General features: G+C 38.3%; 1 protein-coding gene across 3 annotated transcripts in view; it reads left to right on the top strand.

Moving 5' to 3' along the window:
• The first annotated feature begins 929 nt into the window (after positions 1-929).
• Positions 930-17897, top strand: part of LOC139739736 (protein tweety homolog 1-A-like) — a 113166-nt gene continuing 96198 nt past the window's right edge. For all 3 annotated transcript variants that reach the window (XM_071650337.1, XM_071650338.1, XM_071650339.1), the window contains exons 1-2: positions 930-1317; positions 8402-8577. In XM_071650337.1, the coding sequence (XP_071506438.1) occupies positions 1171-1317; positions 8402-8577 (323 nt within the window). In that variant the 5' untranslated portion in view covers positions 930-1170. The remainder of the gene's footprint in view (positions 1318-8401; positions 8578-17897) is intronic.

The following is a 17897-nucleotide window of genomic DNA, read 5'->3' as shown; positions in this document are numbered from 1 at the left end:
CCGAATCTAAGCAAATCATGAAAATATCCTATGTAAATATCATGGGCTCTTCAAAACAGGCAGAAATCAGTCAAATAGAAGGTAGGCCCTACTTCTATATATTTCATTTTTCTTGTTTTTCACTTCAACTATTGCGAAGCTTTGTACTTCCTTATCCCTCTAAAGGATTCTTATTTTCTATTCTATAAATGGACCATATTTCCGTAGATAAACTCTTCCAAAATTATACAGGCCCAATGTAAAGAGAAAGTAGTAATACATGTAACAGCAATTGCTTTATGCTGACATGTTCACATGGTTTACTCGCGATGTTCTCTATTTATGAGCAAGATGGAACGTTTTAGATTCTTATCCCAACATGTCAAAAGGAATTGCAAGATAGCAAGAATCATTTTCATTTCTCGTAATCATATCTCAGTAAACAAAGGTGCTCGAGAACATAGGAACTTTCAGAATGCATGCTTACTTTATGCTTACTAGTTACATTATTGCTACGAGTGTGACGAAATGTAATTAACTCTTTGAAAGAGTGTTATGACATGGTTACTGAATTGTAGACCTTGAAGTGGTAGATTTGTAGGGTATACTCAGGGAGTATTTCCCACCTCCCTGGTATATTATACATGTACTGTACTTCATTCATACTACTGCTGGTACACTATGTGCGTATTCGTTGTGTAAAGTCAAGGAGGTACTATAGGCAAGCTTGCCTAGTACCTCCTTGGTAAAGTCGATACTTTCAGCGGTTTCTTCATTCATACACCGGCTGTGTAGCGAGAGAGCGTTCGTGTGTGTGTGTGTGTGTGTACTAGTACATGTACTAGTACATGTACCTCCTTGCTAGTACCCAGCACTGCTAGTATACGGCGGGCCGCCGGGTCAGCGGTGTGTTGGTATTAAAGCGCCCAGCAGGTTAGCGGAGGAAGCACAACACGCAGGCGGACTGAGTACCAGTGGTATGAGTGGTGTGTACTAGTAACAGATCAAATCGGCAGAATTCTGCCGTGGACTTGGACGTTTACTTCCCTACCTTCGCAGATCATCTGTGGATTCTACTAGTGATTACGCTCTATTTGGAATTATACAGACTGTCTTTCCAGAAGGATTTAATGGATTTTTAACTCTTGAGTTTCCCTTTTTTCGTGTGTCGGACGAGATTATCGCATCACGATGTGGCAATTAGTGGAACATTATTATTCCCAAAATTACTCGGCGATGTGGCTCGCCAATTTTTTCCACAGTTGGCCGCACATATCCTACAACGGGTTGAAGAGACAGAATCCGACGTTTGATCCCAGTAACGACGCATATGTACAGGTGATATTTCCCACATTGTCGAATGCCAATTTCTTCACCTCTTTCTCAGTCAGAATGCTGTTCATGATTCTATAAGGTTATCAAAATGACAGTTTCAGAAGCAAAGATGCTACATTACCTCGCTGTAGGTTCAAGTAACACAGCCTACTTGCACTTGTGTACAGGATTTGGGAACCATTTGGTGGGATTTAGATTACTGTATAGAATATTTTTCCCTTTTCCCTGGACAAAACTTAGTGGAAGTTTTGGCTGAAGTTTTCTTTCTGGTTTATGTGTAACATTTAACTAAACATTTCATGTAGGGCCTTATGCAATGTATTGCATTAAAAAAAAAAAAAGAAATGTATGTTTAGTTACCGGTACCCGGAATATACTGTTTCTTATTAATTCTATAAATTTCTATGAAAGTTGAATGTGTGGTACAAGTTGATGGATGCAACCTTTGCCTGCGCTTGCTTCCCCTTCCCCCTTTTTTTTTACATTATAAGTAAAATGTTAAGTCTCACTTTATTTATCATCTGTTACAACAAAATTCTGCTTCAGGTGTGCTATTGGACAAGAAAGAAAGACAAGACGTGTGGTACAATTTTACAGTGCCATCTGTAGCTCCATGCGTGTTTTGTGTGTGTGTGTGTGTGTGTGTGTGTGTGTGTGTGTGTGTGTGTGTGTGATGACAATTGAGAGATATGTAGCTGCTTTATGAATTAAATCCAGCTTTAATGTTACCAAAACTGACTATTAATTGCTCCGTGTGTTCATGCCACTTTTTTAAATTTAGGATTTACCTTGACATTAATCATTTTATCATTTCTTGCCCCAAAACAAAAAATGACTTCTGAGTTCTGACCCTATTATTCTTCTCTTATGGTCCCCAAAAACTTAGCAGTTTAACACAATATAGGCCTACTCATTGTCCTTATTCCAAGGATATAATTATTTTCAAGGCAGCAGGATAGTTTGGCTGACAAGAGTGACCAAGGATTACAAATTGTAAGCTAACTCTTTTTAGGTTAAAGAAAGTGAAGGAAGGGAAAAAGTTCTAATTTCAGTTTCACACTGGAAAACTTGTTTTAAAAAAAAGAAGAAGAAGAAAACAATACCACCCCACTTACAATATTGTATACTCACTCTTGTTGGAAAGGAAAGGAAGTACAATTTATCAACCAAGTTAACACTGACAGGAAGTAATTTACAAAGTAGCATGAGTGTCCTGGAAAAAAAAAACAAGCAAAAATATCAAAACAATAAGCGCAGTGAACTCCTCGGGATACAGAAAATAAGATAAAGTGAACTTACAATGTTTTAGGGGTTTCTGATCCAACACGTTGCCAACAGTTGAAAGTGAAAGAGAGCTGCGCAGTATATTGTGCAGATTAAAAGGAGCAAAGCGAGGGGATGTCCCCTCAACCTATTATTATGTGAAACTTGTTTGTTTTTCAATATGAAATTGTGTGATTTGGTCCATACTTTGTATTGCATTTTGTATAAAGTCTGTATATTAGATTACAAAATTTGGTAGTCAGTTCGAATCTCTAAAAAGGCTGTATTCTATAATTGGTAGAGTTGGCAAGTATGCATTTGATTTTGTGGCATTATTTACCTACAGATTATTATTATTTTTGGTATACAGTATGTAGCGTTCATGTAATGCTGAAAAAAAAAGATCCCCTATTTACTAATAATAGATTAATGATAGAGTCGGGTGGGGGGGGGGGAACAACTGGAAGTGTTTCTCTGACTTGAGCTTTTGCCCCCCTTGAACACTCATAGTCACTAGTGCTTGAGGTCACCCTGTATGAAATGATAATAATGAATGACAATTAATATGATCTCTTGTAACTGGGCCTCGGGGTAGCCTGTTCAGTGCCAGCATGGCTTTTCAGGAAGGCCCAGCCATCATTCCCCCCCCCCCCCCCCCCCCCCCCCCCAGCATTGCCAGCATCTATTTTTGCACCAGGAACAAGAGCCGGACATGACATGATATGCTCTGGAAATGAGGCATAGACCTGAATTTGGGGGTCTCCTCTTTTAATTGAGTTTAATTGCAGGAACCTTGCATATTTTTGAAGCTGGGGCATTTCAGAGTGTGGTTTAGTTCTGCCCTTCTTAACCGATGGTCCACACAACTCTCACAGGTGAGGCACGATGTCAGCCAAAAATGAAATAAAAAGATTTGTATTCAACCTTACTTGGCCTCGATAAAAATATGTGTAAGCCAAACTGGGCCTCCTATTGAAAAAGGCTCAGATTTAGAAGCATGGGGATTAGTTGATAATGCTTTGAACCTGTTCTCCTTCTTTCACTCACTCTGTGTGTCAGATGAACCTTCCTCCTCCTTGTCTTTATCTTCTTCTTCTTCTTGTTCTTCCTTCCTTCCTTCCTTTCTTCTTCTTTTCCTTCATGTAAAGTACAATTCATCTTCTGGTGTATATTTCAAACTTTTGGCTGGCCAGTGTAGTGCTCATAGTGTGTCAAAAGAAGTAACCAAAAAAATAAAGAAAAGCAAGTAAAAACAACCCAGTCCCTTTATTAGCAGAGTTGGCTGTACACCTTGTTCTAGAACTGGTCGAGAATAGCACAGCCCACCATCTCCTAGGGCAGGGATTTGCAGAGAGGCCTACATTTTGTGTAAGGTGGAGTCTCTATCTGGAAAGAAGGGACGTTTGTGAGCCAGGGTTCTTGCACTAGGAATTGTGAGATCTTGTGACTGTGTTCATGTTGCAACTGGCGCAGCATCATACATAAGTTAGTGGAATTTCTACCTGGTTGTTGATTAAGGCATCTGTGTAGCTTATACTTCTTGATAAATATCCCCTTCTACCAGTACATGTACCACCTGCACTGGTCATACCAGCTTTTTTTTTTTTCAAGATCTAGATTCAATTCATGGAACATTATGGCGAATCCAATAACTTGGTGTCCTTATTTTTAGGCTTAACGGCAAAGCTGTCATTGACAAGTCAAATCACCAACTGATAACACAATGTTCAGTCCTTGGAGCTTCAGTTACCATAACCTCCCCAACAGTTGATTGCCTGATTACCTACAGTCATCCTAGTTTTTATCGAACACATGTTGTTGATGTTGGATGATATTCTTGGGGCACCTACTGTACATAAATTCTCAGTGTATTTGTTATGTACAAATCGCTCCTCTTTTATAAAATGAGTATGTTTAATAACAAAATAAAAATTCCAGCCCCGAGGTAATCTTATCTAAGTATACTTTAATTGTTTGGCCTTAAAAACATTTTGATACATACTGAAAGAAAACTGTCAATCGCGATGATTTCATTATGAAGGGAGTTGCCTGTATTGATAATTGTGGAGAGAAAAAATTACACTGCAGGCTAGTTTACCATAAAGAATTAACAAAGAGTTGCATGAAGAGACAATAAACACCCAATAGGACAGTTGTACATGTACGCAGTACATATTGCTACAAACAATCATTTTGGTTTGGGTCAATCACACACACACGCACTTACAACTTGTAAGACTCTTAATCATTCAATGACATGATATTTTGTAAATAAAATAGATTTACTATGTAAACATTGCCTTTACATATATCACACAATTTAGGATAAAACACAAAATTGTATTATGTAGGACTTACCTACATGTACTCTGGTACTGTAGCATATGGTTCCCAGAGCAGTATGTGGGAACAGTATTCCCTACCCTTTTTTTTTCTTTTGCTGTTTTGTTTAATAGGAAGTAGGGCTACGTGTTTCTAATTAACCGTCGGTCCTCAGTTCATCTGGCAGATAAACCAGTGTTGCACTTTATACAGTAGGTAAACTCGAAGCTGTCTAGCAATATTGAGAAATGGTGTCATCAAAATAGTTGATGTGGCTTTGTTGATGAAAAGGGGATGTTAAAGTTGCCCTCTTATAGAAAGAAGGAAAGAAAGAAAGAAAGAAAGAGAAAAAAACCCCTCTCCTTCATTGCAGTGTACATTGAGCCATTGGATATAATGCACTGTACACAAGCTTTTAGCTCCTAACTGGCTCTCCATAATACTTTTCAATTTTCAAAAAAGAGCCCCCATACAATGGGTTCTGCCCTCCCCTCCCAGACTCTTTCATGGAGAAAATCCTATCGATGAAGGGGGCTTAGGTTCCCCCCTCTTGCTCAGCTATTGTGTCGGGGACGTTATTCATGGTGAAGGCATGTAGGGTCAGGTGAAGTACAAGGAAATTTGTGCTCTTACTTGAAGGAGAGAACGACCAAACTAAGTGATTGTACTTAAACTGCAAACACTCTTGAGATATATCCAAGTGCAGTACTATGAAAGAGGTATGTGTGTCATAAAGTTTTGAAGTGAGCAGGTCTTCAGAAAAAAAAATAAAAGAAAAAAATTGTAAAAATTGCATGGGAATAGATCTAAGTGACAATTGATATTGAATACACAATAGTCCCAAATCATACCTCTGACACTCCCCATGCAGATATAATAATGATAAGAATAAAAGTGTAAAAGATGATGGAAGGCAAAAAAACAACAACAAACAAACAAACAAAACAAAACAAAACAAAACTTGGAGTAAGGATTGAATAAAAGTAAGTAAAATCATAATATTTGAATATTGATAGAAATATGAATACAGATCTGTTTTGTTTTAAATGTTGCACTGTATAAATTTGCATGATATTATTCTCTTGGTACCATGATAGTGAAATTGTCAAAATATTTATGTCGTCAATTGAGGAAAGAAAAAAGAAAATGCTATAATGCCGCGAAGGGCGAAAGGAAGAGAGGTCAGAGACAAAAATAAGGCAAGCAAAGCAAAAGAACATTGATATTCTGCATTGAAAACAAATTTTGAGATGATGTTTACAGCATCTCCTCTTGGTCTTTGAAGGTTATGGTGGTACATGTTTTGATCATCAGCAGGCCTGCTCAATTCAGTACATGTCAACAGCAACTGAGTCCCTCGGCACGCATGATGTTGATGAAGGTATTCATGGGAGGAAAACATAACAAAACATTACATACACAAAAACAAACAGTTCCCTTCCACTCCCCCCCCCCCCCCACCCCATCCCCCTCATACATAACTGAGATCTCGAGAGTGACAGCAGTAAAAGATGCTGGGGCCCTGTGTGAAGAAGAGAGAAGCTAATAAAATTGTTACTGTCATTGAAATGACTCAATGGGTGGGCCACCCTGCCCTTCTTCTCTGTTGTGTACCGAACTTTTTCTCAGGCATGTCATGTATTGTTTGGACCAAGGTCGCAAAACAATTGGTCCCATGTTTGAGTTGTGTGTAGCTGGCTGTAAATGAGTCATAGGCATTTGAATTTACACAAGCAGTGTAAAGTGTATCACAGCCATGGTACATTCACTATCTCTTTACTCAGATAACCACTGGAGTGTATGGAAGGGTACATTTGATGACCTTCCCTTGTCCATGGCAATATAGATGTTCTTTATAAGTTCCCCAAGTAACAGACTTACTGTACATGTATGTTGATAAAGATTCATTGCCAGTTTCTGGTAACTGAACTTTGTAGTTGGTAGAAAAATAAAAGTGTTGTGTAATGTTCATATTTAATTTCATAAAGAAAATTAAGTGTATCATGTCCCATATTTCAGCGAAATCTTATGTCTTGTCCAGGATGTGACAAGATGCCTTTAAATGTAGTCAGATATTTGTTTACAAAATGGTGATAAAAGAATGGGGACATGCTGTACGTGCAGTTTGTACTTGTCTGGAGGGCATCGTGTGAAGTTTGTTGAAGTAGGTACACAGTGCTTGATTGTGTTATGTGATACCATTAATGTTTGAAACTGCAACTTCACAAAATGTCAGTGTCATGTACAAACTGCATTATGAATAGTTAATTCAGTTTCACTGCACTGCAAGCATTTCCAGATTTCTCTTAAGCATTTGTTGTTGCTTTTTGTTTGGTTTTGGTTTTGATTTTCTCGTAATCTATTTGATGCGACTCTTGATAGGTAGGTCTACCAGATATAATGCTGCCTGACTTTGTGTCACTTTAGTGAGGAAATACAAGTGTATATAATTTCAAAATGTATGATTAGCTATTAAAAAGTTGTGCAATTGTGTCTGTAGTCAGAAGTTGAGAAAATGTAAGAATACAATTTGTCAGTGTTAAAGCCTTACTGTAATTACATCATATCTTTGGTGAGACAATTTTTTTTTGTTCTATGTGAGAGACATGTACACGTACTGTAATTATGTGGGAGATTGACCTTGTGATTTTATATCACTTAAATTTCCATGACTTGCTGAAAGCAGCTTACGTTGTACAACGTACCTTCAAATTGCCCAATAACATATGAACACACACAAAAAATATCCTAAATACTCAATCATTCAAATTCATAAGATTCACATCGCTGTAGGGCAATTTGTCAATCATCATCAACATTCTACTGTCGAGCAAATTTTATTCGCCCATACCTTTCATGTGCTCATGTGATATGATGTTTCTATGGCTGATTATATAATGAAAGAAAGTTGATGATATAAACTGTATTGCTGATCTGGTATGCTGCTTGTGTTATTCTTTTCTCTGCCTCTCAACTCAATTTATTTGTACATCAGAGCATGTAATGAGCTTGTCATTTTAAAGCAAGGTAAAAGAGGAAAAGGGATACATTTGTTCGTGTATGCGTAGATGTACATGTAACAAGTATTTTTCAAAGAGAAACAGATGGCAAAACAAGAATACATTGTACATTATATTCTATAAAATCAACTCTCTCTATACATCCAATGTATGTTCATTCAATTGTACACACTCGTAAGTATATTTGCATCTGAAGGTATTTTTGTAATTCTATCATCTTTTGGTTTTTTTTTTTGTTGACCTTTCATGTTTTTCAAGAGTGACGCAAGAAACAGAATGACTGTAGAATACTAATAAGAAATAGGATTAGGATGATTTATAAGGGGAAATGGGGGTGGGGGGAGAATGAGATAACAGTACAGTGTCATGAATGTTGCTACTGTATTTACACTCCCTTTTTTTCCATCTTGTCTCCAAACTGCTGCCACTGCTACCACCATTACCACCACTGCCACCTCTACCACCACCTCTACCACTACCAGTCCCTCATCTTCTGGGCGGGTGTGCCCATTCTCTGGCTCCTGCTCACCTTGATGGTCTCCCTCATCTTCAGCTGCTGTCTGTGCTGCCGGAGGAGGCGGATGGTGGACCCCGCCAGTCCCAGGCCCGCTGTCAGGTGCCCCCAGCGATTCCTCATCATATCTGCATTCTGCTGCCTGTAAGTTGTACTATGTTGTATTAAAAAAAACAAAACAGAAAAAAAGAGATTATAGATCTGAATGTTGTTGTTTTTTTAAGGGATGGTGCAGTTTTGGTTAGGATGGGACTTCAGGTTTCCAACATTTTTTGATGATAAATTTGTGAGATAATGAGAATTATGAAATATGGAAGAGCATAATTCTAAGAGGAATTCAAAGTTTATTTGATGAAAATTGGTTTTGAAAAAGCTGAGATATCCAAAACAAAGGGTTCCTAATAAATTAAGATTGTTTTGCTTTACTTTGTTTTGGACATCTCAGATATTTCAAAACCGATGCTCATCAAATGAACTGTGAAATCTTCTTGAAATTGTGTGCTCTTTAACATTTCATTAAGTGGCTTCTAAGAGTCTTGCAAAAAGTTGAAGGCTGAATCCTCACCTCAACTGATACTGTGCATACCATCCCTTTAAATTCAGACCATGCTCTGAATATACACACAGGGTGCATGTTTAAAGGTTTGTAACAAACAAAATGATGCAGATTGATGTGAGGATATTCTGCATCTGTTCCAAGATGAGGAGACTTCTTGATATTCCCTGCTGTTGTCATGGCTACCATCTACCACATCCTGTGGATGTGTCCACTCAGCTATGAGCAAACAGGAGATACAGGACACCCCAGCATATCCACACTTCCATTTTTTTTGTGTGTGTGTTTTTCTTCCTGTCCATCATCAGTGTGCACCCAATGATATCAGCAGAGACTAAAGTTGAGCAATAATAAAAATGACAGGGCTGTAGGTAAAAGTGCCGATCTTCAGGATAGTTGTTCAAAAGACTTCTGATGGCAAAAGACTTCTGATGGTAAAGGGACTCGTTATTTGACTTACTCCACATATGAAGTTTCACATTCTGTATAGGGAGTTAGAGGAAGAAGGGAGTAGAAATGAAGATCTCTATTTTCCCCCCACCATGGTTTATTTGCATAGATGACATCTAAATACATCTTTCTGTTTCCATAGATACATACTTATTCATACCTTGGTTTGTACTGTTTTGCATTGGTATGTCAAGTGTGCTAATGTAGGAAAGAACTGACATTCTCTCTAGATGATGTTCTGGTATTTCCGTATACCGTGTAGGCCCCTACCTCTAAAACTCACAATGGTTGGGAGGGATGGGACTGCCTGAAGTACAATGTATGAATGATGTCTGGATTACTTTAGGATGAAGTCATCCAGGGGATGAGCAGATAGACTGGTATGTTGGGGGAATCCGATGACCTCCTCCCCGCCTGGGTTCATCTCACCAGGGGAAAGAATGTCTAGCTGTAGGAGGTGATGATGGGTGGCGTGGAATAGCAGACTGAAAAGGCGGCTGACTGTCATTGCCCTCCCCTCCCCCCTCCCCAAACCCTTTGGGTCAGAGCCTTCCAGGCATGGAGGTCTGCTCTCTCTGCTGTTGTTTTGCTACAGACTCTCTCTCAAGCCCTCATTGCCCCCATTCTGACTAAAGCAGAGTTTTTGCATTAATTGCTATGATGTACAGTAAGAAAATATAATGTAGGCCTATATACAGTAAGTGTGTACTTTGTACATAGTAACTAATACAGATCATTCTATTATCATTACTATTCTAGCAAAGATAACACATTACACTTCTTACCACGGATTCAACATAGAATTAGAGGGAGAATGAGTTTATTTTCCCTCACTCATGTGGAGCAGGGTACTTCTGCGAGGACTTTCTGAGTAGCCTTGTTTTACTAGAATTATCAATAATTTCCCATGAACTTATGGATAAAAAGTCTAGATTAGTAGAAGGGAAATTGTATTACTGTGCTCCATTGCACAACTTTCAATATAGAGCCTGCAATGAGAAAAACAAGTGGACCTTTGGCTTCGTAGAAATTGCAGACCAAAAATTTCCTCAGACCGTTGAAGGAAGCAGACAGTGCATGACTGGGCTAAATTAGGATCGTTATATCTTCCTTCCTCTCCTTTCCTTTCCTCCCCTGTCCTGGCTATCCAGCCCCCATCATCCCCTTCCCTCCAGCTCTTTCGTCCCCCTTCTTTACCCCCCCAGCATAATTATCATTTTGTAAGGTTTTTGGTCTCAAGGTGTAGACTGATGCCTAACCACCAATATATGTCAGTTCGCATGCCATTTAAAGGTATAATTTACCATTTGCAGATGAATCAAAAACCCAGCTTTAGTGCTTCAAAATAGTTCTAAAATGTGCGTTAGCGATAGAAACAACCGATGCAAAAATTTGAATCAATATAATTAATGTTAAGTATTGTTAATCATACAAAATGTGAACAGTAGATATAGTAAAAATGTTTCTAGGCTAAACCGTCTCCAGTTATGGTTTATATCTCCTTATATTTTAAGCTTTATTGCAACATTTTTGCATGGTAGGATGTTTTGTGATACAACTGACCTCCACATATGCATCAAATGTGATATCTCAAACATTCTTTAAATCACTGCTCCCAAAGGTAAACTGTACCTTTAAAGCTATTCCCAGGCTGATGAGAGCAGGGAGGTGGGAAGAGACAGGTAGACCAGGGAGTCCTACTAGTCCCTGGGTAGACCTACACATTTGAAGGCGACTGTGGAGTAGTGCAGTGTATTTGGGCAAAGGTCACGGCAAGGTCTCTGCTCTGGATACTGGAGGTCATCCAATATGGCTGACCCAGAACTCTCTGCACTGGCAGATGCATACTTGTCAACATTTTCATTTGATAAAGCGGTGTGATCCAGGCTGCCTACGCGAGCAGCGCTGGCTTGAATGCTAATGAAATCTCTCAAAAGCAGTAGTCTACCTCCAAATGCGGTAGAGTTTGCAAGTATGCAGATGTAGGATTGTCTGCCTGTATCTACAGTTTGTCACCCATGTGTAGCCCTACATACCAAGTATTACAGTCACTTATTTTTTCCAAGTGAACTTCAAAATGAAACATTGGACTGCAGGTTTTTGCAATCAATATTAAATCACTACATAGTAACTCCTGTGGTCAATCTTCTAACAGCATTGCGTCCTGTTATCATACCAAGTCGTATGATGAAAGAGTCAAAGAAGTACCAGAATGACAGGGCATTACAGTCATAGTACTGGTACTGGAGACTGACTTGTGTGGGAGCCAATGTTTACTAAAAAGAAAAAAATCAAAGTAAGACACAGTGTTCATTTCATCAAGAATTTGTCCTGATATTTGCTGACATGTACAACTTATCTGTTTTTATTACAGTGCTGCATGTCTGCTGTTCATGTGACATGTCTGTTCTTGAATAGTAGGTACAGCTATATAGTCGTATCGTGCAACCAGCATGTCTGCATTCAGTGAATTGTTAAGGGTCAAACAAGAGATAAACAGGTCGTTAACGCTGTCAAAGTCTCCTGTACTTTTTTTTCCCACTGTATTGAATTGATTGTGGTTAATTCAACCAGAAGGTATATGCTATTTGTGTAGAGTATGAATGTAAACACTGCAATTTGTATTGACATCTATGGCAATTCTAAAAGCACAAAGGCCAGTAAAGTATCTACCCCAATATCTTTCCCATGCCATCAGTTGTGTACAAAGTGATGGCACCCCCACTTTCATTTTTCAAACCTTGATTTATACAACACAGTAGTGTTCATACAAGTCATAGCTACATTTGGATTATACACATGTGAGTTCCTAGTTTGACTTGCAAACACAGCATGAAACTCCTAGAATGACCTGGTAAACTGTTGGGCACCCCCTCCCCCTCCCCCACCCCCACTGCCTGCCTGCTATGCAACCTCTCGCAGCGGTGGGCCATTTTCTTGTTTTGGTTTGTTCACCGGAGAGCTTGAAATGCCCGTCCATCAGCCTGCTGTGTTTTGCAATGTGTAAATTGAACAGTGCGAACATGTCCCATGAGAACCTTCTCGGGATTAAAGTCAACATCAGAGGGATGCTTGAAACCAAAGCAGTTTGAGAAAGAATGCTGCAACGAGAATCGACCCAATATTTACGATAAACTGAAGAAATTTCAGAGCAAATTTGGGACAGTATCATGAAACCTTAACTCTCTTTCTCCCCACACATGTACCCACCCCCCCAATTAAATGGATTTTATGGAGGGTTAAACAAATCATTCCTGAGTAACAGATATGATCTAAGGAACAAGCGGCCATAAAAAAAAACAGACCCTGCTAAAATGGATATACCCTTAGGTGATTATTACTACTACCATTGACCTCAACATCAAACAGTACTGCACCATGCCCTGAACTCTGTGGGCAGTGGGCGAGAGCGTATCAAGTTTACATCTTTTCCATGCAGCTTGATTCTGAACAGTAGGTAATGTATATTTTATAAGAGAAGATAGAAATCTAATATGTTTATGTTATTGTGACATATTGCTGGACTAACAATAACAACTCTTGATCCCTGTAATTGCTGCATGAGGGGATCCATTGCATGTAGTGTATGATATTATATGGATATTATCTCTCAAATGTTTACATGAAAGTGAGATATCAATGTTGCCTCTTGATTTCTATAAAACATTAAAGAAATTAAGGAAAGACAAAACACAAAGAAAAAAAACCACTTTGATTTTGCATAGACACCAAGTGCAAAATATTGATTCCAGTCTATTAACAGTTGATTGAAATTCCTGAAATTAGCATTTTGTCTTTTTCTTTTAAAACCAATTCTTTAATTTTCTTTTCAAGTCATATCCAAGCCTGGAATTTACTTGTTCCCATTTTTGTTGTTGTTGTTGTTGTTGTTGTTGTTGTTGTTGTTTTACTGTTTTATGTGATATGAATTGCTTCAAACTACCACATTTCACTGATCGCATGTTGCATGCATGGAATATACAGTATTTTAATTTCATGATCACTCTGGAAATATTAATGATTAAATTGATATGGGCTGACCTTCAGTTAATGGGATTGTGGCCAGTCATTTAGCTTGTAAAGTGCATTGGGTAGGAAATCTAAACTAAGGCGGTAAGCTAGCTCTGCGATGCTCGAGCTGGTTAATAGACTTGATGCCAATTATGAACTCTCTACCGGACACAGACATTACATATACCTCATGCTATTAATTTATTATGAGTCTCTTTGGAGGTCTTTTGTAATGACATAGAGTCAATTATGCACATGAACTCAATCTTCTGTGTGGCCTGGTGGGCTGCTTCAATACTCTTTTTTTTTCCCCTGCTCAGTGTTTGTAATTGTGATGATCCATACGTAAGACATGTTGTGCAGTAGCTCAGAGTTTTAATTTCTACAACAAATACTTGCAACAAATCTACAACAAATACTTGCAACAAAAGGATAACGAGGAAATATCTATCTATTACATGGGACTATTATGGAGTGATATGCAGGTTGTGCAAATGCTGTGTGAATTATGGCTTGTGTTTGGCCACACCCAGAGAATATGGAGCAGTTTCATTTACGCAAGTGACATTAATGGTTTGTGTACTCTGCAAATACATTGTATTTTTACCCCGTTCCCTATTGAAAGAGATCAAAGTCCATGATCTGAAACGTACTCATGTTTGTTTGTTATTGATTCTATTTTTACATCATCTCTTATGCCAATGGCATTTCTGTTTTTATAATGTATTTCATATTTTTCACACATTTTGCATTTGAAGACTTTGTGTATTGTGACATTGTGTAAAGGTATTGTGTAGCTGGGTAAGTGGCATATGTCATAACTGAGGTGCTCATATTTGCAAAGGGAAAAGTAGAGAAAAGAAGATGGGGAATAAAAAATATACAACAAATCCTTACAGCTTTCCCAGGGCACCAGTTCATGTGTCCATAAAACATGCATTCAGAGTCAAGATTCAGACTGAAATCGGGCCTCGCAACGCTCTGCAGCGCATACATACAACACACACGATACAAAAGTATTATCTGGCATGCCGTGCGACGGTAATCTGATCATGTATTCTGAAAACCAGTCGCACACGCATTGATCGTAGGGACTGCCATTTCAAAACACTGCCGCCCTGCTCTCACAACAATAACAATTATCTCTCAGAATCCCACGAAATCCCCACCGACAATGTGCATCCGTGATGGGGAATTAGGAAATTGATGTTTTGATGCATCTGCGCCGGCATACATTATGTCCTGCGAGTTGATGTGAGCCGCGGGTTGGTTCCACAAGACGTGATGGCTTTGTAGTAGGGCAAACAGCACATTGAAGCTGCAGCATTTGTTTGATGAGGTATACATTTTAGAAAATGTGATTCTATTTCTGAAGCGGAGAGCAAAACAATTAGATGATTAGTATGGATATTTGTATGGAGTTTATGTTGATGAAAGTTGATGAATCTGCACCAAACTAGTCTGAAATTTAGCTTCATGCAATATTTAGTGTACATTGTGTTGTGTGATAATGTACAGCGTACAATATGCACCTTTGTTTGATCTTATTTTGAAGAATAATTTGTTCACCTTGCAATCAGAACTAATATGTTTACTGTGTGTTTACTACATATTTACATAGGATTTCTTTTAGTCCATAAATCAAAGAAGAATGCTCTGCAATATTTTCTGCAGTTGAAAGCCTGGTAAAAAAAACCCCAACATAAAAACAAAAAACAAAACAAAGAAAAAATGGTATAAGAAGCAGTATAATGGACAGTGACATGACGAGGCATAGATGTTAGTGTTGCTTTACAAAATGGAATGCCATATTACTGTATGCATTTTGCAAGGAATAGATTTCTCTGTAGGAGCAAACAAGGGTATATTCATCAACTGCACAGACTTAACCCTTTTTGTGCCAGGGATTTTGGTTAGTGTACATAATGCTTTGGGTTTGTTTGTTTGTTTGTTTTGTTTGTTTGTTTGGGTTTTTGTTGTTGTTGTTGTTGTTGTTTTGTGCCAATTGGCACTCAAAGCACACACAGGGTTTCAAAGGGGAATTTATCCCAAACATAATTGTGTCTTCAGTGAACACAGAAATATTATTAGTTCACAATCAGTGAATTTTTAGGAACATAGGACAATCCATTTAAAAGCTTTGAGTTTTTGAAGTGTATCCATGAGCTGTCATGGCTGGATAAGAATTGTTATAAAATGTTTGCAGTATAATTGTTCCCCAGCTGTGATATCACATGTTTTTTGTAGCCTTCTCATCCTTATAATGATGACAACACATGGTTTTGACCACAAAAACTTTGAAAGGTCACTACATTTGAATGGATTGTGTGATTTTCCTCAAAATTCACAGATGCATTCTTTTGATATTTCTGCATTCACTGAACCCACATATATGCATCATCATACTTGGAGTAGCTTTCCTTTTAGCAATGAAAGGAATGTCACCCCTCTCACCAATGCCAATTGATGCCTTTCATATATAGGCCTATGTCTTTCACATCCAGTGAAAGTTGGTGTAGCTGGGATCAAGAATAAAGTTACCATGAGAAAATGGCCCAACAGTTGTGTGAGAATCAATGAGACTTGGACCACCCTCCCTGCCCTAATGTGGAGAAATCATGCAGCTCCTGTGGTCCCACATGTACCATATGGTGTATTCCCACCATACTTGTACAGAAGACCGACAAAGCAGGCCACCATAGCAGGCCTTTAGGGGCCTTCGAGTGTGAAACCTAACGGTTCTGTCACTACCCTCTTTGTTCCCTTTTGTAATTCTGTGCGACCTCGAGGTTAATGCGATTATTTCACTGTGCTAAAAGTGCACTTGTTCCTTTTCATATTAGAATGATGAATTTCGCTAAATGCATTTTTGACAAGTAAAATTGAGACTCGAGTGGACAACTGTTGTATTTTGTTTGTGAAGAATGCTTGACTACAAAAGTAATTTTCTTGATATGATATGTTGATGCCTTGTCTGTTTGGAATGTATAGGATGGCATAGCTAGCCCAGTATTTTCTATGTCTCCCACAAAAAGGAGGGAGAGAGGGAGAGGTTGGAACTCGTGTTGTAATAAACCAGAAATCACAAGAAATTTCATGTGATAAAATGGTGTCTGCATCTTTTGTGAAATCAACTTGTAAGTTGTATGTGTATGTCTGATATTAACAGTTTTAAGATGATGGCAGTGTAATTGTAAACCATAATGTCAAAAGATCTCATTGGACAAAAAATATTGATTGTAGATATACATTGTATATGAGCTAAAAAAGTCTAAAGAGCTATTATGAGCATCACGCGGCTATTACCAGTAACTGTATTTTTTTAGCTAAAATAATTGGAATCCCATGAACATAATAATAATGGTGGGTGCTCCCTGTGAAATGCCAAGCCATAGTTGTGTGACTTTAAATAGTAAGATTCTATGCTTGAAGATAGACTGCTTACTTAATACTTATTGTCTTTGTCATTTCAGGCATTTCGTAGTCTATTTTTCCTTCTCCCCATCCCATATAAGATGAAGTCAGAGTCAGCCTTGCAGCCATTGAGTGCGGCATCTTTGATTCATTAATTTGTATTTCATTGTATATCCCTGTATAACAAATGGAAACACTCCCCCTCCCCCACCTTGTTTCTAGCATATTAAAGGGTGTGTGCAGTTCTGGTTGAGGTGAGGATTTAGCTTTTAACATTTTGCGAGATATTAAGAAACCACTCTATGAAATGTCAAAGAACATGCAATTCTAAGGGGTATCAAAAGTTTATTTGATGAAAATTGGTGTTGAAATGGCTGAGATATCCAAAAACAAGGTGAAACAAAGAGATCCTAATAAAAGGCTTGGCCTGTCGCCTTTTATTATTATCACTTTTTTGGATATCTCAGCCATTTGAAAACCAATTTTCATCAAATAAACATTGAATCCTTCTTAAAATTACATGCTCTTTTATATTTCATAAGAGGTTTCTCATTATCTCACTTAGGAATGTTAAAAACATGAATCCCCACCTCAACCAGTACTGTACAGTCACTTTAAAGCCTTCTTGAGAATTACCAGTCCGTCGTCGGCTCATGTCAAAAGGATGCACTGATGTTAGTGTCGGTCTTGTGTTGTATTGTGCTGTGTGTTCTGGTTCACTGTATCCTCTGATTCACCAATGAGACAAGACAGGACGAGACAATACAAACCGTTGTTCTCGCCAGGGTGATATATATATTTTCCCTTCTCTTACAAAAGTTTTTATGGCCCGTTTTTTTTTTTTTCTCTAGCACAATCTCTGCACTGAAAATGCCCTCAGAGTTTTATATCGCTGTTACCTTTGGGAGACCCATCATTCAGAAAAGTGGCCTGTGCTTGCTTGGCATATTCCAGGATCGTTTTAAAGGTCAAAGGTCAATATTCCCAAGAGACTGAAAGTCGTAGAAAGGGAGTGACCTAATAAAAAGTGGGA

Source organism: Diadema antillarum, unplaced genomic scaffold (genome assembly GCF_040938485.1).
Source record: "Diadema antillarum isolate AM-2024a unplaced genomic scaffold, OU_Dant_1.0 seq00000814_RagTag, whole genome shotgun sequence".
Lineage (NCBI taxonomy): Eukaryota > Metazoa > Echinodermata > Echinoidea > Diadematoida > Diadematidae > Diadema > Diadema antillarum.
The sequence above is the reverse complement of the archived record's forward strand: the minus strand, read 5'-3'. Positions and strand labels throughout refer to the sequence as shown.